We start from the raw sequence: 19,884 nt of genomic DNA, 5'->3' as shown, positions 1-19,884 counted from the left end.
TCATGTGTGTGACAAAGTAAATTAACTACTCACCAACTTATAGTACCGCTCTTTGTTTGTTGGAACGTGATCGGGATATTCTCCTTTATGTTTATTAATCTACAGAATTGTAACATTTGCAGGCTTGCAATCGAGGATTTTAGTTTTTATTTTACAAGTCTACTAGATATTTCCTTTGTAATAGAAATAGACCCTGCTTAGATCGAGCCACACCTTCCTCATACATATCTTAAATTTAATGAAAATTTTAGTTTCTGATTATAATAAAAGTTGGAAACGCTTGTGTTTTGTCATAAAGAAACCTACTTGTGAGAATCCACAGGAAGAACGAACCAGGAGACAATGACTTTCGGGGTTATAAAAAAGGATAGGTGCAGAGACTCAATGGAAGCTGTTCTAACAAATGGCGTCAATCAATCTATCACAGGACACTCTGTCATTGTCTGATTTCTGGTTGTCTGATAAGGGCTTATAGAAAGAATTTACCTTGGTATGACCTTATCTTCTCCAAAAAAAAAGTCAAGGATAAGCTTGCATTCCAGAATCGGTAGCTTCCCGCCTCCTTCATTCCTACCGCCGTATCTTCACTTTACAAACATCATAATCCGACATTGTTTATTCTCTTTATTATCATCTAAAAATCATACATACAAAACATCATTCAATTCGAAGATCTTTTAACTATTCATATGCATAAAATAAATAATAAATAGTTCATTATGAAGATGTTACTTGTTACCAAAATCATTAATTGGTTTGCCATGAATGAATGATTAAAAGATCTCTGAATTGAAGGACTTGTTGCATATATGATTATGATAAAGAGAATGAAAGGTTCTGATTATGATGTTCGTACGGTGAAGATGTGAAGATACGTTAATCGTAAATAAGGGACAAGTAAGTTCTTCCATGGGTCGAACACAAATATTATCCAAAATGTTGGAATTTTGTTGAGTATTTCAAAATACAAATTCATTGCAACCGTTTCTTTTCCTCCCATTCACTATGCCATATTATTGTTTTTTATTTGATATTATTGCATGGTCGTTTCATCACTTATAGTCTTATTTCTAGCTAGCCAACTCATTTCATTCATATTATAATTGAGAGTTAAATGAGGGAGTTATACATTGTGAAGTGCCAGCTTGATTAACCCATTAATTGGGTAATTATATAGTCTAACGTTTTAGACCATTTTTCAAATAAATATATTCTCATCCATTCCTTTCCCCTAAAAAAAACACCGCTGAAGCCATCCCTTTATCCATTATTGAATCATCACTCTTCAAAGTGATATCCTTCGAGTTGTTGACTCGATTCAAGTATTGCGTGTGTATGTTTACAAGGATCATAGATTGTTGTATGATGGAGGGTAGGGCGCTACAACCTGTTACACTAAGACATTGTCTTAGATGGGCAAAATCAACTCTTAAGGACAGTGAATTTACATGTCTCAACCTAAAATCTTGTTCTAATTATGATCGATGAAGAGAGTTCTCTACCTACAAGAGATAAGTATTTTATCATATTTGGTTTATTATATTTAATAAATTGTGGTGATAAAATTGTGCTATACGAATATTAATTTTATGTGATTTGTTGTAGGAGAAGTAGCATTCGAATCGTCAATATTTCCATCACAAAAAACTTTATGGCAACACTTATGTCTCCCACTTGAGAGATAGCTCATTCTCCCACTTACAAATAAAGTATCTTTCGCTATAGAAAATTCATAATCAGAATCGTTCAATTTCTTAATCTTCATTAGATTTTTTGTGGAAATATTTTGTAAATAAAAATTAAGAAATTGAAAGATTCTAATTATAATATTTATCTATTTGTAAGTGGGAAAATAATCTCATCCCAAAAAAGAGAACACAAGTATTATTCTTCACAAAACAAACCCAGAAAAATATGGGGATGGGTGATGAGTCATTGAGTGGTGACAAAATAGAAATGAAAAAGAAAACCAAATAAGGAGACGATGAAGCCAATAAAATGCCGATCTCGATCACTTGAAAACTTAGAAGTCATACGAGTCGTTTGCAAGTAAACATCTCTAGCTAGCCTACAAGAGTCTACCATTAGCTAGTCTACGAGAGTTTACCATTAGTTAGGCGACAAGTAAACATCTCTAGTTGTTGTTACTTGTTGGCGTCGCGTATCAGCCAATTGTTCTCAGTTGAACTCAAGCTATTAAGGCCAAAACCCTTGAGCGTTGCAACAACCTCAGGAGCTCATACAAATTTTTAGTCCACTCAAGCACAAACACTAAATTATCATAGGTCCTAGTGAGATTGCCCTTCTTACTCTGAAAATCTTTCTTTCACTTAAAAAAGATTACATGTTCAACTAACATGAATGACGTTGATTTCTCTACAATTATGGGAGAGCCATAGACTTCCCTTTAATTATAAACCAAATTGCCTTGATAATGGAGTGGCGGTGATAGAAGTTTTTTTTTTTTTTTTTTTTTGGCAAATTATTTAATGGTTTATTTTTAGTTATGACTCTGGAACTCAATTTCATCTTACTTTGCTTCATATAATTCAAAAGTAGCAACTTGGTTCCCTGAAACTCAAAAGTCACTCCACTTTGCCCCCTCGAACTCGATTTTGATTCCATTTTACCTCCTGAAACTTGAAAGTAGTTTCCATAAAACTCAAAATTCACTTCACGTTGTCTTAGATATGTTAATTTCTTATGTGGTTGATTTGTGTGCACCAGGCTAATCAATTTCATTTTTATATTTTTCATCTCTTTAATTTCTTTTAAACATAATATTGTTTGATTGTTGAATATATGTTAACGTATAGTGGAAATTTATAATCAAATTTATTGCACATGTGGCGTAGACTTATTGGGTGTTGGGTCCCACATATGTTTTAGAAGGCTACCTATAAGTTTAAAAGGAAAAAATAGCCCACAAGTCAAAGTGGAACGAATTCTGAGTTTCAGATAGTAAAGTGCAAGTTTTTAGATACAATGGGCAAAACAAGATCAAAATAAAGTTTTAGGAAGCATAGTTAAAAATGAGCTTATTTAATTTTGCTATTTCTCGATGTTACTCAATTGTTTTTTCTTTGTATAGATACAAACACTTTGCCACGATGACGAAAAAAGTTATTATTTTTCAAATTTCATCATTCATCGAGTTGAGCAAAAATATGGTTCAAGAGTATAAGTCTTAATTAATAGTGGGACAAACACTAATCCCTTGACGAGAATGTTTGTGATGATAGTCAAGGGCGTGTAATTTGGTTCAAGCCTTAAAACTGGTACAAAACAAAGGTAAATAATTATTAATGTTATTGAGGAGAATGTTTGTGGTGACAGTCAAAGGTGTGTAATTTGGTTCCAACAAAGACTTTAAGCTTGAAAAGTGGGAGAAACCAAAGGTAGATGGATTAGCATTTTAGCAATATGAATTAATGGAAAAGTATGAGTGGAACATGAGTTCAGCTTGATAAACACCAAAGAAATTAATGGAAGAGTCCATGCATTATGCATACGACTAGAAGGGAGATGGAAGAGGAGGGGGAAATCAAATATACTTTCAACAAATTTTGTTCAATATAGATCGCCTATTTGGTTAATAAGATCCAAATGGGTTATACATCCCTTCCAAGGGGCACAGATCGATAGATTGCCTTTCTTACTTTAAAAATCTTTCTTCACTTGTAAAATATTTTAAGTTCGACTAACATGAATGACATTGATTCTACACAATTATGGGAGAAAAATGCTAAGGAGACTCTCTCAAAAATGAGACTTTTAATAAACTCTCTGTCACCTCACAGTTTAATCAATTCCCGTGCCAACATTATAAAACATTGTGCTAAAAATATAAGGTGGCAGACAGTTCATGAAGAGCCATCGACTTCCCTTAGCATTTCTCTTATGTGAGAGCCATAGACTTCAATTTAAACATAAAACAAAATTGCCATGGTAATGGAGTGGCAGTGGTCAAAATTTACTTTTTGTATATTGTTTAATTTTGCTGTTACTCGATGCTACTCAATTATTTTTCCCTTGTATGGACTCAGAAACTTCCCCACGATGACGAAAAAAGTTGTCATTTTTCAAAATCTCATCATTCATCGAGAAAATATGATTCAAGACTATAAGACTTAATTAATGAGTAGGACTAACACTCTCAAGGGATTAGTGTTTGTCGTTATAGTCAAGGGCGTATAATTTGGTTCAAGACTTTACCAAAGGTAGATAGATTAGCATTTTAGCAATATGAATTAGTGGAAAAGTATTAGTGAAACATGAGTTCAGCCTAGCGTCAGAAGGGAGATGGTATGAAAGAGGTGGGGAAAGGAACCGACTCCGATGAGAGCTCGAACTACCGTTTTAAATTTTTTTTTTTTTTTTTTTTTTTTTTTTTTTTTTTTTTTACAACTTTAAAATGGAAACTTCATCATTCATCAGAGTAACTGTTGTTCGTGTGATGGTGTTGAGTGCGATAAAGAGTCTGGCCATGTCATTGGCCTTGAACTCGGCAGCTGCTGTCTCTATGGTTTTATAACCAGCATTACAGCCTCCTAAGATGAAAATTGCATTATTCCAACTTGGAACTTGTCACTTTTGTTGACTTAAAAAGTAAACGGTATGATTTTTCCTTTATTTTAGGTCATGTGTCAATGAGTACCCCACCATTTAGAGTCTAGACAACCCTTTTTCTAATTATTACATTGTTTTGTTAATTTTAAATGAATGTCTCACTCCATAACTTGAAGACCGTTCTTCAAATAAACATAACCCAACAATCAGGATACTCATGTATATAAATAGTTGATTTTTCAAACTTGTTGAAATTTGATTAGTTCAACTTTCTCTTCTTTTGAAATTTCTATGGAAGAATAATCCTCCGGATGCCAAAAAATCTTTTGGTATAGCTAATTGATACGACAGTCTTCATTTCTAACTTATATTGTATGCGTGTTGACTGTTGGGTATCCCGGATCCATGAAGTTTCTTGATTCACCAAGCACCCACGCACGTCCAACTACAACCAAACTATTGTGTTTAGTTTATGATTCATTAGCCTTCATGCACGCGCATGAGCGCGTGTAGAAGGCATTTTTCTGAATCACGGTATGCTACGCGTGACTTACACGTTTTAAATGTATTTATATTCGTAAATTGACTAAAGAAAAGTCAAATATTTGAAGTAAATGAATAATCTTAGATCATGCTAGAAGAAACCCCTCATAAATCAATTAAAGCAGCTGAATCCACATAATAAAATCGGTCTCTATTGAATTTATATTAAGAATAAAGAAAACAATATTTAATAAACAACTGATTGAATCATATAATTGAGGAGAATGTTTGTGGTGACACTCAAAGGTGTGTAATTTGGTTCCAACAAAGACTTTAAGCCTGAAAAGTGGGAGAAACCAAAGGTAGATGGATTAGCATTTTAGCAATATGAATTAGTGGAACAGTATGAGTGGAACATGAGTTCAGCTTGATAAACACCAAAGAAATTAATGGAAGAGTCCATGCATTATGCATACGACTGGAAGGGAGATGGTAAAGGAGGGGAAATCAAATATACTTTCAACAAATTTTGTTCAATATAGATCGCCTATTTGGTTAATAAGATCCAAATGGTTTATACATCCCTTCCAAGGGGCACAGATCGATAGACCGCCTTTCTTACTTGAAAAATCTTTCTTCACTTGTAAAATATTTTAAGTTCGACTAACATGAATGACGTTGATTCTCCACAATTATGGGAGGGAAATGCTAAGGAGACTCTCTCAAAAATTGGACTTTTAATAAACTCTTTGTCACCTCACAGTTTAATCAATTCCCGTGCCAACATTATAAAACATTGTGCTAAAAATATAAGGTGGCAGACAGTTCATGAAGAGCCATAGACTTCCCTTAGCATTTCTCTTATGTGAGAGCCATAGACTTCCCTTTAAACATAAAACAAAATTGCCATGGTAATGGAGTGGCAGTGGTCAAAATTTAATTTTTGTATATTGTTTAATTTTGCTGTTACTCGATGCTACTCAATTATTTTTCCCTTGTATGGACTTAGAAACTTCCCCATGATGACGAAAAAAGTTGTCATTTTTCAAAATTTCATCATTCATCGAGAAAATATGATTCAAGACTATAAGACTTAATTAATCAGTAGGACTAACACTCTCAAGGGATTAGTGTTTGTCGTTATAGTCAAGGGCGTATAATTTGGTTCAAGACTTTACCAAAGGTAGATAGATTAGCATTTTGGCAATATGAATTAGTGGAAAAGTATTAGTGGAACATGAGTTCAGCCTAGCGTCAGAAGGGAGATGGTATGGAAGAGGTGCGGAAAGGAACCGACTCCGATGAGAGCTCCAACTACCGTTTTAACTTGTCTCAACTTACAGAACAAGACTTGGGTTCTAATGAACAAACTGGTTAAATCCCATCTTGGGTTACAAGGAATTTGACCCAATTAACTGATATGGACCTTTCCCTTAATAAGTTGAGAGGATGAGTTGAATTTGTTCAGCCTTCCAACCTCAAAAGTTTAAAGGCACTTCAGTTATCGTTCAACTAATTTTCTCTGCAAATTAAACCCAATTTGAATGCTACTCTTCCAAAGTGTCAACTTCTGTGGTTGGATTCATGCAACTTAACAAAGTTTACTGAGTTTTTCTAAAACCAGGACGAGTTGTACAATCTTCACCTTTCTGACAACAATATTTATGGCCAAATACCAAAATGGTTCTGGATTGCATTTAGAGAATGTTGAATTTGGGTCTATCGAATAACTTCTTAACGGGCATCGAGTCATTTGACCAGAATCCACTCATTCTTCCATGGAAACATATGTTGTTTTTTGAAATGACGTCCAACTTGTTACAAGGTTCACTACCAATTCCACCCCAATCAATCATGACTTATGATGTTGCAAACAATGATTATAATGGAGAGATCTCACCACTATTCTGCAGCATGAATCTACAAGTTCTTGATTTGGCTAACAGCCACCTAAGTGGTATGCTTCCACAGTGTTTGGGGAACTCCAGTTCTTTGAAAGTACTCAACTTGCCGAACAATTCTTTTGACGAAGATACTCCTCAACTATGTCCAAATAAAAATAGTTTGAGGATGGTAGATTTTTGGCCCATTGCACTCAGTTGGAGGAATTACCAGCGTTAAAGGCTCTCATTTTGGGTCATAATGAATTTCATGGAATAATTGGGAAGCTTGCAACTAACCATGAGTTCCCAAACTTGTGCATCATTGATCTATCTCACAATGCTTTTTCCGATATGTTGCCTTCTAACTACTTGGAGAACTGGAATTTCATGAAATTTGTTAATGAAACCAATCAAACTTATTTTCAAGTCTCTTCGACCAACGCAACTAATGCCACTTATATCTATCAATACAAGATCACAATTCTTGCCAAGGGGGTTGAGTTGAAATATTTGAAGACCCCTTATCTTCTGAGACTTATAGATCTATTATCACACCCTGATCCCGACATACGTCTAAGATCGACACATGACATCACCACATTCCTATTTATCTATCACGTCTCGCCTCTGAGACAAGACCACAACACAATCAATGATTTAACCATGCAGCCATTTTCTTTTATTTTATGGCTGCATCTAAGTTTAGCATTAGACTGCCTACGTACCCTAAGAAGGGATTAAGCCATTCGTAGTTCACCAGTGCAATAAACTCCTATGACTACTGCAAGACATTACTACATACATGTAATCAGAATAACTATTAAAAACTGTATGTTTTCTTTGTATAGCTTGTCTAGGCAAATGAGACATATATACATATAGCTTCAGTACGTGAATCATCAACTTGATTTTGGTTTCAGTATAGGCATGCGTATAGATATTTATGTTTAATGGGACATCATTCTACCATTTAAGCAAACAACATGATACGTGTAAAGGCGAAGAACTTAATCGAATAGTAATCACACCACATTGGATCTGTCGAGTATTGATATCTATACCAGCCATGACATTACTAACCAATATACTTTAGATAAATTGTAATCAACTACTATAAGCATACCCCTTTCAAATTCTATACCAAAATACAAACCCACTAGTACATATAAAAGCAATAATATAACTATAATCTAATAATAACTAGCTGGACTAGTTATAGCAAATAAAATGGTTCGTTAGAACTAATCCAATTGGAGTATATAATGAAATTGAGTGAGGAAGATACGTATAATTTGATATATAGGCAGATAAAACTAGCTGCCTACATTTTCTCTGTATAAGTAGTTATGTATTTAGCATATAATAGTTTGAAAACAACCACCTCACATAGAATCCAGTATATTTATAACTTCACTAAATTTGATAACATTTATTTGCACTAGTTAATCAAATAAGCATGCCAAACAAACCACAAGAACTTGACCCGCCATATTAAATTGGTCTTGAATTCAGAACATAGTCATGTTCAACTAGAGAATAGGTATAATGTTTGATATCAAGGAACTAGTTCTCAGGCCATAGAATAACATGCAATCCCTAAACGATAACATTCGAATAATTATTCGTAACTAGTACACCAGCCAAACCATATCAATGATTCTTAATAATTAACATAGAAAACCAAACTGTTTATCCAAGTGCCTCAAAATAAAATATAAATTCCTAGCAGTCTTAAGCTCTTCATCCGCTGAAAGAATGAAATAAAGAACCACCAATAAATCAATGACCAAAACCAAGAGTCATATACTGCTCTAGTAATAGCATTGTCCAATCAAGTATTTAGCATCAGCATCTGACAATGCCATGGAAAAATATAGAACCACTCTGTAGTTTTAGAACTCTAATTATCTACACAAACCTAGGCTACAACACATACAAATTCAGCAATGTTCTTCAAGGGTAGGACAAATATTCAAATATATCTGGCCTCGATTCTGGAATAACATTAATACTTATAAAACAAACCCAACTCTTACATTTCTAAAGAGAACCAAGTTAAGGTTAGGATTTCAAGGTTCTTCCCTAAATATGCAACCAATCCTTATTGCCCAGTTCGATTCAACTCCTAAACTATACAACGAGTATCATCTCAAATATTCATACAGAATACCAAATTCAAATTCAAATTCAAGAACTGATCCCAAAACTGAAAGTTAATACCTTGGGAAAAACTTACGCTATAGGAGAGCCCACGGGGAAAGAATCATTATTTTCACTTGGGTCGAGGCCAGGTTCCAGCGGGGTCGGCCGAAATCGGAGGAAAGTCGCCGGAAAACGTCCATATGTTTGGGCCTCGTTTTCTTTGTACACCCGTTTTCAAAGGGTGGGTATGGTATCAGATTGAAGACGGCTGTGCTACGAAGGTATAGCTTCCGGCCTCGTGTGATTTCATTATCGTATGAGGAAGTTATGTTGAAAATAGTTTGCAAGGGGTGAAGGGAGGAAGAAGAAGAAAATGGCCTCTCCCCTTCCGTTTTCCCTTCTTTCTTTTCTCGATGGTTCTCCACCCTTCCTCTCTTTCTTATTTTATTATTATTTTATTCTATCATTAATATTTTATATCCAGTGATATTATCTCTTTCCTCCACTTTTAATAAAATGATTGATACTTGTTTTTTAAAATCTTCCTGGTTCCAAGTTCTAATTTTCGCTACCATGTACTCAATCGTTTGTAATGACGGGTAATATACTAATTAATATCTCATACGTGTCCTGAATACTAAATAAATGAAAACTGACACATACCATCTAAGAGCATTTTGATCATTTAACATTTTTCAAAAAAATAAATTACAGTAAAATTATAGACGGGTTGTAACATCTATCAAGCAATAGACTTGAAGGAGAGATCCCAGCAAGTATCATTGGGAAATTAAGAGGCCTTCATTTGTTGAACCTCTCCAACAACACTCTTAGTGGTCTCATAACCTTATCTCTTGGGAACTTGACAGCTCTTGAATCATTGAACTTAGTGGTCTCACAACCCAGCAACCCTTTCCGGCTGTCTCCTACCCCAACCTCCCCTGCTGCAAATTCTTCCTCTTCCTGTTGAATTCAAAGGACCTACAAAAATATCATTGAACATACTGCAAAAATTAAAATTCAGAGATAAGAAATACAAAAGCTAACAAGGAATTTAATTGGAGAGGGTGGGGGCTGAAGAAGATTGAGAAGATGCAGGTGTGGTGGTGGTGGGTGCTTCCAAGTGAGGGAGAAAGAAAAGAGTGGAGGGAAGGAGAGAGAAAGAGGTGAAAATAATTTGGCCGTTGGATTTGTATCAACGGTTGATATTAATCGGTTAGGAGGATCCTCATGATCCGGAGAGGATCTGAGTCCTACTGCCCCATAACTCTGGTCAGCCTAGGTGTAGGGTTGCTGCCTATTAGCCGCCCTGAACCATCATTTTAATATTATGTGGGCCAACGCCTTCACCAAAGCAGCCACTAGCCCAAAACAAAGGATTTGCACAATTGGGCTTCCTTTGATTAAACCCAAGATTAATTATCAACCCAATCACTTGCCAGAGAGGAGGACGCTGAAGGGTGGAGAGAGAGAGAGAGACTGAGATTTGAAACCCATGCCTGTCTCATCTGATTAAAAAGTTGAGAAGTCGTTTTCAAATCTTTTGTGTTTACAAACTCTATTTATTTCATACAGCTTCAGATTCGAAATTGTAATTGTGGTCAGCAAGAATTCGAAAAATACTTGAGCCATGCAGATGTCTAAGAAGTAGCCATGGATGCAGATGCATATGGCCTTTCCATGGCTGCTGCTGCAAAGAATCAAATGGAAAATTAAAAAAATATTTTGTTCCTAACCCCAAAATCAAGTTTGATTGGCTTGGTCCAACGGATCCTGAGAGAATGATCCGGAGAGGATCTCACCCCGTTTGTGAGGTTTACAGAGTCTGTTTTTTCAATTCTCCTGATACTGTGTTCGAACACAAACTCCTATTCTCTCTAATTTTTATAGAGCAATCGAACATGCAAAGGTAGTGATTGAAGGTTTAAGAAGTAAAGGCGTTTTAGGATTAGTGCTGGAGGCTTCTGTTGGGCCGGTGAGTTCATTTTCTTACGTCAAGGACCATTGCTTTTTGTTGGGATTCCTCAGTTTGGTTGCAAAAAGTTGATGTTGGTTTTTCGCTGAATCTGTCTTCTTGCTCATTTTTTTTCCTGAATGATTGTTATTTTTTATCTCTTTGCTTGCTTGAAAAGAGTCATAATCCAACCATTTGTTATTGTGTGTGCATCTATCAATTAATGGATAATAATCTATCTTCTAAGTTTCTTAAACATTGCCTCGGAAATTTACATTCGCATCCACGTTTAATGTGGTTATATGGGATACATTGGCTCCACCTACAACCTCACGAGCTTCTACTCTCTCTCTCTCTCTCTCTCTCTCTCTCTCTCTCTCTCTCTCATATGCCCACCATAGTTATTAACTTTCCTGCTTACAACTAAATTGTCAAATGCTCTGAAATCATATTATATTTTAGAGCCTTAAACTCCATAGATCAAAATTCCAACACGTAAAGATGGAGGAAGGCTAAGAGAGTACAGTTTGGGGCACAAAAGGGATCTTTATATTTCCGCAAAAATACTTTGTGCTTTTTAGCTATAAATTATGAGTTTTCATGAATGTTTATGCTTTAATATAGCTGTTATAGGAGGAGTTTTTTACTTACAAATTCGTCTCATCTTCTTGATATATGTTTTATTTTTCTAACTATTAGTTTTTGGTGTTTTGCAAGCTATTACCTATTACAAAATCTTTGTTGTTTGGATAGGTTTGTGTTCCTCATTCTTTATATATACTTTTTTTCTCTCTTTTTATAAGGAGTAAAGTTTACGTATATTCCGACTAAGTGATTTGGTATTTGCCTTACTCTACTGTAATTTTGCATCTCTTTAGGAATAAGTATTTTAAAATCTGTTAGCTTGATTACATTGTTGAGGAGTAAAGTTTAGTGATGTCATTATTTTATGTATATTCCGTAGCCTGATTACATTGTTGCCTTACCCTACTGTAATTTTATGTATATTCCAACTAAATGATTTGGTACATGCCTTACCTTACTGTTAACTTTTTATACACACTGCATACAGATACAATATACACTCACACACATCACATACACTTATCCGCACAGAGTACACACACTTACCTACACTTACACACACATTTTATATACGTACACAGTACACACATATGCAGTGTCACACAAACACTGTCATGCACTTATACATACACAACACATACAATATATACTCATGCTTATACCTTTTTTTATCACTTGGAAGATATTGTTGGTTTTCCTCGGCAATACAATATACACTCACACACTTATGCAGCACATTCACTCACACATGCAGTACACACATTGTTGTTTTTCCTTATTTGATTATTGGGATGCCAAAGTTTAAGAATTTGTGTTTAATTTGATTCTTTGGTATACTCAGTTAATTACATTTCGCAGCTGAAAGCGACTTACTGACCTTTTTTTTTATTTTTTTTATTTTTTTTTTATCAATAGAAATCATCGCTGAAGTTGAAAATCAATAGAAATGGTCTTTGAGATTATCCACCATCCATGATTTTGGTCCTTGCGTTAAAAACTCTTTGGACAATTTTTAAGGCTTCGTAACTCAATCGATTCTTAACCAAATTCGACCCATAATATATCAAAATGAAGATAAGAAAGTGTAGAACAAGATTATACCTATTTGGAGCCTAATGATTGCCAGAGATGGCGGGAAAATAGCCTGAAAGGTGACTTGTCTGCGGGAAAACTGGAAGACTCCCGGAATCTGGGTAAACTTTAAACGTTAATAACTTCTTCAATACTCAACAAAATCGAGTGATTTAAAAATGAAAATTATACTTCTCGACGGGACGAAGAGAGTAATATCTTTCTTTACTGCTAACTCGTCGTGGTTTTACTGGAAAACTGCTCAAAAGTGGCTAACTCGAAAATGGGTAGCCACTTTCGAGCCATTGTCCAACCAAACCACGGTGAGTTAGCCTTCGAAAAAGGCACCTTTCTCTTCGTCTCGTCAAGAAGTATTATTTTCATTTTTGAATTACTAGATTTGGTTGAGTATTGAAGAAGTTATGAACGTTTAAAGTTTACTCAGTTTCTGGCGAGTTTTCCAGTTTTCCCGCACCAGTCACATTTCAGGCTATTTTTCGACCATCTCCGGTAACCATTGGGCTTCCAAATAGGTATAATCTTATTCTATTGATTTTCAGGAACCATTTCTATTGATTTTCAATCCCAGGGATCATTTCTATTGATCATGCAAATCTCAGAGATTATTTTGGATAATAACTTTTTTTTTTTTAGCGGGAACTGCTTCCTCTAAAAACGACAAGGTTTTAATGAATGGAAAACTAAATAAAAGAACTTAAAAATTTTGGGTTTTAACGATAAGAATAAAATAAAGGGTAAAGTAAATAATACAAAGATTGATTTTTTAGTGTAAAAATGTGATTTTTTGTTAAAATGATAGAACCGCGAGATTTTCGTTAAACTCATTTTAATGTAAAGAATGTTCCCCATCTTTTATTCCGTGAGACGCTCTAGTTAAACGCCTCGTGTCTTGAACTAAATCCAACGGACGATATATGCTTATGTATTGCCTTTTTCAACCGTCAGATTAGTAGACGATGACGTAGCGCGCGCACATCGCTGGTTAGGGGATGAGACCCGTACCCGTTTTCATCCAGCACATCAACTGGCCCTAACCCAAAGTGTCCCAAATCTTCACCTGTTGAAAAATTAGGGTTTTCATTTTCTAGGGTTTTGCATTCGGTTCGTTGGTGAAATTGAACCGATGGGTCGGTCCCGCGCAGTCTCTCAGGCCGCCGTCGACAATCACAATCAGATGTCAGTGCAATTTTCACCAATTTGCGGCAAATTTTCAAGCTTTATCAGATAATTAAGCAATTCAAATTTCCCAATTACGTCTCACAGAAAGTTGTTTATTTGTTGGATAATTTGCAGTAGGGGCAAAAGAAAGAGAACGGCTTCGGGGGCGGAGGTGGCGGAGAATAGCGGTACAGCTCGGAAAGCTCTGGCCCAAGAAATCAGCGAACCGAAAGGGGCTTTCTACCATTGCAATTACTGCAACAAGGATATTTCTGGGAAAATTCGGATAAAGTGTGTGGTCTGTCCAGATTTTGACCTTTGCATTGAGTGCCTCTCTGTTGGAGCTGAGCTTACACCTCACAAATGCAATCACCCTTACAGGGTTATGGTCAGTCCCCCTTTACATTTTCAAAGTTGCTTTCTTTCTGATATCTTAAACTCGTTGAAATTGCTTGAAGAAATTTTGAATTTTTAAGCTTTGAGTGTAGCTAGAGTGGAATTTAGAATCCGGAAATGGAAAAAAAGGCGAGACTGGGATGACCTTAGAGTAAAGTGCATTAAAAGGGAAAAGATTGAATCGGTTTTCTGACCCGAACTGAGGCTCTATATACTGCCTGCAAGTAAGAATGTTTTCCTTAGAATGCAAGCAACAGCCCCATTTAGATTCACCTGAAATCTGTATGTAAACAACTATGAGTAATTGTTTTATATATTTGTGTATATAGTAATTTTTTGAGCTTGTTATTTCATTTGACTATATAGGAGATGCTTTCAATATAGCATGGACTATTAATTAAGCATGCATTTGCGGACTTTTTGGTTTTTAAACAGGACAATTTGGCTTTTCCACTTATCTGTCCAGACTGGAATGTAGATGAAGGAGATGCTACTGCTCGAGGTACTGAATAAACTGATTTCTTCTTTCAATTATTATGATAAACTTTTTTTTTTTTTCCCCTGTGAAACTAATAAATTTTGTCTACTATCACTTGTTCTTTGATCATGCTGAAGAGATGTTAATGAATTACTGGTGCTCTTTTTCTTTTCTTTTTTTCAATTGGTATTATATTCTTCTTCTTTTGGCCCATAAGTTCTGTCTGGTATTAAATTGAAATCTTCCAGACAGATCATCAAATACTATTCCATCTTCTACCCAAAAACAAAAGCTTAAATGTTTTGATTTTTTAACTTTCCGTGGATGATCATGATATAGCTCATTCACCATACCAAAGAGCAAAGACCCTATTCTTTCATTAAATAGTTAGATGATGGGTAGATTAGTAACGCAACATAGAGACAAACTTGGTTTAGACTGACTAGCTGGCTGATCTGACCAATTAAAATCAAGAGCATATCAATAGTTTATCGACATGTCGTTCATATTAATAAATTTTATCAATTCATCAATAACATAGTTTTTGATATCGTGTCATATGTTTGTTAGTAGAAATTCACACGATAAGTAACTAACAATGTGACATCATTTTATTAATTGACTAGACTGACTAACTAGCAAGCTGGTCAACCCTTACAAATTTTTTATTTTTTATGTTATTAATTTTTTAATACAAAAATCTTACTATTTATATAAAACAAATGATGAACCACCTCGTGTTCTGGGCACATTAAAAAATCTTTCCAATTTGTTAACCCACTGTTTCTCTAGAGACTTCTCAGTTCCCACATTGTTTTTCTCACCGCGCTGCTTGCCTCTACTCTCCCCGTCTTCCTCCTCTCCTCTTCTGCTAAAATCTCTTGGATTCTACCAATCGCCGCAACTGTTCAGACTTTCCCAAAGGTAAATTCTTTTCTCATCCTTACAAAATTTGATATTGATTTTGAAAATAGTGAAAACCCCATAAAACAAACTGACTTTCTCAACCGAAGATTATGATATATGTTTCGCATTTGATTATTTAGGGTAATTACATGCGTGAGGATTATTAAATGATATATTTGATAAATACGTCTAATTTTAAGGGTTTATATATTTATATAGGCTTATGCATGAAGGTGTAATTTGTAGTCATAAAGTGAGGTTTAGCTGTTACGGGGGATTGACTTGTGCACGAGAGAGAGAGAGAGAGAGAGAGAGAGAGAGAGAGAGAGAGAGAGAGAGAGAGAGAGAGAGAGAGAGAGAGAGAGAGAGAGAGAGAGTTTTCTTTTGGTTTTTGGTTAGGGTTGAGGTTGTTTGATCAACCTGTTGTTAATACTGGTCAATATTCACGAGATACTGTAAATTACTACTATCGACAACATATAATTTTAAAAACGGATGTTTATCTTAGCAAATGTTTTAAGTTATCAAATTTGTATCACTAAATGATGTCTTCGTATACATGTTAATAGTTCACTTATTAACAATATAGGATACAAACTTTGAACACCACGTCATTTGATGAATAAGTTGGATGAATATGTTTAGAGTCCCTCCCTAATAGAACTCTTAGCTATACTGTTCGGTTAACGAGTAAGTTTAATTAATAAAGAAAAGAAAAATGAAGCTTTGGGTTGGAGAAGGAGGAGGGATACCTAGTAGAGTCTGTGTATCTTGTGTGGGTATCGAGGGAAGAGAGAAGGGGCCAAAGGAAAAGTTCCAAGGCACAGATAACTGGAACCGATGCTGAATATTGCTCGGCTCTTTTTTTTCTTTCATTTTCTGCTTTTGAATATTGTTTTTTGGGGTTAAGTAGCTAGATTTGTCGTTTGTTGTTTTTGTTGTTTTTATATTGTTATTGTGTGTGCAGCTGTGAATACTTCAAGACTTTGGTTTTAAGCCCGTTGTGAAAGTCTATGGTTATTGCTTCGCTGCGTGTCTTCGTCTATATTAAGCTAAGTTGTGGACCATATAGTAAGTAGGGTAGTAGCTAGGGTTTTGTGGCGTGTGTGTGTGTGAACAAATTCTAAGGACTAATAACTTCCTGGCCTCTAAATATAAAAAGCAAACCCATGAAGGGATCCGCACAATTATCAACGATCACTAATTCTTTGCATACTCGCATACGATTGCCTATAGCATTGTTTCAAAATGATATATATTTTGTAGTTTTTATCAAAATAAACGCAGCAATATGCGATTAGCGGTGGCATTATGCCACTATCTTAACAAGATGTATATATATGTATTTCATAGTTGTAGTAAAAATAATCCACTCGCACTAAATTGAGCTCTAATAAGTTCATGACTCAACTAATTATGATTTGCTTAAGTGGTGGAGGCCAAATGGAAGGATAAAAGGAACTGCATGCTGCATGCTGCATCAGATTCAGATGATGGTTTCTTCTTCTTCTTCCAAGTAACACAGAAAAGTGATATTATATCACATAGGAGGATGTGTTTACAAGTTTCCTCTGCAGGAAAAATAATTGAGACAAGGGGCATTGGATACCAACCACAGCAGCAGCAGACTTTTTAGATGCGAGTCAGCAACTATCTGCTTGTCCTCATGAGGTTGGAATTTGGCTCAGAAATGAAGCCCCCAAGTCCTCTTAGACAGAAAGCATATAACAAACGAAAGAAAAAAAATACCAATAAAATAAAAGGCTTTGAGATTTGACATTAGATTTTATAAAGATAGGAGGAGGACTACTACCCCACACATGGGGAGTTGTTTTGTATTGTGTTGGACTTGTATGTTGGATTCACTTGAAAGAGAGAGCACTGTTTTCTATTCTTTTGCAGTGAAGAAAGAATTTGATATATAATTGCAAAACTACAAGCAGATCAAACCTTTAAGGCACATGAAATTTTCACAGTTTTTCACTCACTCCCCTGAAGTCTGTCATTTGTACTTTGTTGTTTGTAAAGTATGTGCCACATAAATAGGTCAACATTACTCTATTCTAAACTTGGAGAGGGGTGGCACTGTAGCTAAGATACAATGCAATTGAGCCATGCATGTAAATGTAATTAGCTAGGGCCTATTTAAACGTCTATATGGTTTCTTTTTAAGGTTAACGATTTTATTAGTGGGGCAAGTTCATTTTCATCAAATAGATAGTCGGTTGAATGTTATAATATGGAAGTACACTTAATTGTATTGTTGTTGAAAACAAATGTATCATTTTCTAATAAGGAATTGTTATTAGCACTTCAAAAATCTCATTCTACACTCTAAATTTCTACATTAGGATGTCTCAATTGTTCAGGAATGCGACTATAACAAACACCTTCAAACACTTTGTGGTAATAGTCAAAGGCGTATAATTTGGTTCAAGACTATAAGCCTTAATCAATTAGTAGCAAAAATATGGTTTCACACTAATCCCATGACGAGAATTTTTGTGCTGATAGAGAAAGGCGTGTTTAATTCCATGACGACTATAAGCCTTAAAAGTGGATCCATGCATACGACTAGAAGGGAGATGGAAGAGCGGGGAAATGAGGTAGTTGGGAGCCGCCGAGTCCGGTCAGAGCTCCGACAGTGTTTTAATTTTTTTTGTTTTTTGTTTTTTTACAACTTTATTATTTAAAAGGGTAAAATGGAAACTTTGAATTTTACTAAGGAATAACAGGTAATTAATTAAGTGCAAATAGTAAAAAAAAAAAAAAATATTAAGAAGAGGAGAGTTTGGAACTATTTCAATAATCTGGAAATTGAGAGTTTTAAACTCAAAATGCATGGGTAGAGATCAAACACCATATCAAATAGGATATTTGAGCACATGCAAGTGCAGATAGTAAATAGTCTTATAGTGGTAACAATACCCTCTTTAGTATTTGTTTTTCACTCTTTAGTTGACAAAAAAGAATTTTTATAGTATCGATATAGATAAACATTACTCTTCTAATACTATGCATAATTCATTAAAATTCACTCAGAATAAAGGAAAGGAAATAACCATCTCAACCCACCCCCTCAGTTATATACAAATTAGAAGGGGATCTGTGGCGTTTCATTCACCACCACGGCAAGTGACACACGAGTCCACTTACAGAAATAAAAAAAATTGCTAGTGTGATGAAAAGTGACAACTTTTTTTTCTTACCAATGTGAAACTTTAATTTTTTTTTTTCAAGATCTGAAACATTTTATTTTCTTTATTTTTTATAGTTAAAATTGATCCATATTTGGTCTTCCATCAGTCTCCTCCACTAGAAAAATCTCACCCTTCATCTTGAAAACAACTAGGGTTGATATGAATCTTGATGAGTAAAAAATTTCTCCAATTAGAGGAACCCATTATTCTTGGTATTTAGTTGGAATCACAATGGCACCTTACTTGAAAACAAGTCATGGAATCTTCGTGATTTAACTTGTTTTCTATACCTTGTATTGTTTTGTTTTTTTCCTCGACAATGTCATTCATTGTTCTTCATTTGCACATATGCTTTTTCTCACAACCCAATCTCAAGATACGTTCAAAATTGATACGTAACAGTAGGATGTAAGGGTGCGAGGATTAGAAATACACAAGGGCATTACTAAGTTTTGAAACAAATTTGTGTGTGCATCACTCCCTTCTAACTACAGAGATGTACCAGACTCACTTTCATCCATTTTTTTTTTTTTAACAATTGATATTATCTATACTAAAGGAAGAGGATGGACTAAGCCTCATAATTTGTGACATCCCACATCGCCTAGGGGAGTGATCCTTAAATGTATATTCCCATCCCTACCTAGCAAGAGGCCTTTTGGGAGCTCACTGGCTTCGGGTTCCATGGGAACTCCGAAGTTAAGCGAGAAGGGGGCTAGAGCAATCCCATGATGGGTGACCCACTGGGAAGTTGCTCGTGAGTTCCCAAAAACAAAACCGTGAGGGAATGGTAAGCCCAAAGCGGACAATATCGTGCTACGGTGGTGGAGCGGGCCCGGGAAGTGGTCCCCCCCCCCCCGAGCCGGGATGTGACAATTTGGTATCAGAGCCTAACCCTGGTCGCGTGTGTGCCGACGAGGACGTCGGGCCCCTAAGGGGGGTGGATTGTGACATCCCACATCGCCTAGGGGAGTGATCCTTAAATATATATTCCCATCCCTACCTAGCACGAGGCCTTTTGGGAGCTCACTGGCTTCG

General features: G+C 35.5%; 1 protein-coding gene and 1 long non-coding RNA gene across 9 annotated transcripts; one reads left to right on the top strand and one right to left on the bottom strand.

Annotated features, from left to right (window-relative positions):
- Positions 1–6,610: 6,610 nt before the first annotated feature.
- Positions 6,611–9,514, bottom strand: LOC148694356 (uncharacterized). The gene is made up of 2 exons (XR_015966287.1): positions 9,172–9,514; positions 6,611–8,682 (listed from the first exon to the last, which is right to left on the bottom strand). It is a non-coding gene; the product is annotated as an uncharacterized LOC148694356 (long non-coding RNA).
- Positions 9,515–13,716: 4,202 nt separating this feature from the next.
- On the top strand, positions 13,717–18,191 carry LOC148694355 (transcriptional adapter ADA2-like). 8 transcript variants are annotated; one of them, XM_088699420.1, is made up of 5 exons: positions 13,717–13,884; positions 14,002–14,254; positions 14,698–14,764; positions 15,535–15,664; positions 18,161–18,191. In XM_088699420.1, the coding sequence occupies exons 1-5, from the start codon at positions 13,832–13,834 to the stop codon at positions 18,174–18,176; spliced, it is 519 nt and encodes a 172-aa protein (XP_088555546.1). In that variant the 5' UTR covers positions 13,717–13,831; the 3' UTR covers positions 18,177–18,191. The 8 variants fall into 8 exon arrangements, with proteins under 8 accessions (XP_088555546.1, XP_088555539.1, XP_088555542.1 ...); XM_088699413.1 differs by lacking the exon at positions 18,161–18,191 and adding an exon at positions 17,085–17,633; XM_088699416.1 differs by lacking the exon at positions 18,161–18,191 and adding an exon at positions 16,614–17,633.
- Positions 18,192–19,884: the final 1,693 nt, after the last annotated feature.

Source organism: Pyrus communis, chromosome 9, assembly GCF_041283825.1.
Source record: "Pyrus communis isolate YQ-2024b chromosome 9, ASM4128382v1, whole genome shotgun sequence".
Taxonomy (NCBI): Eukaryota; Viridiplantae; Streptophyta; class Magnoliopsida; order Rosales; family Rosaceae; genus Pyrus; species Pyrus communis.
This window is presented reverse-complemented; position numbering and strand designations above follow the sequence as displayed.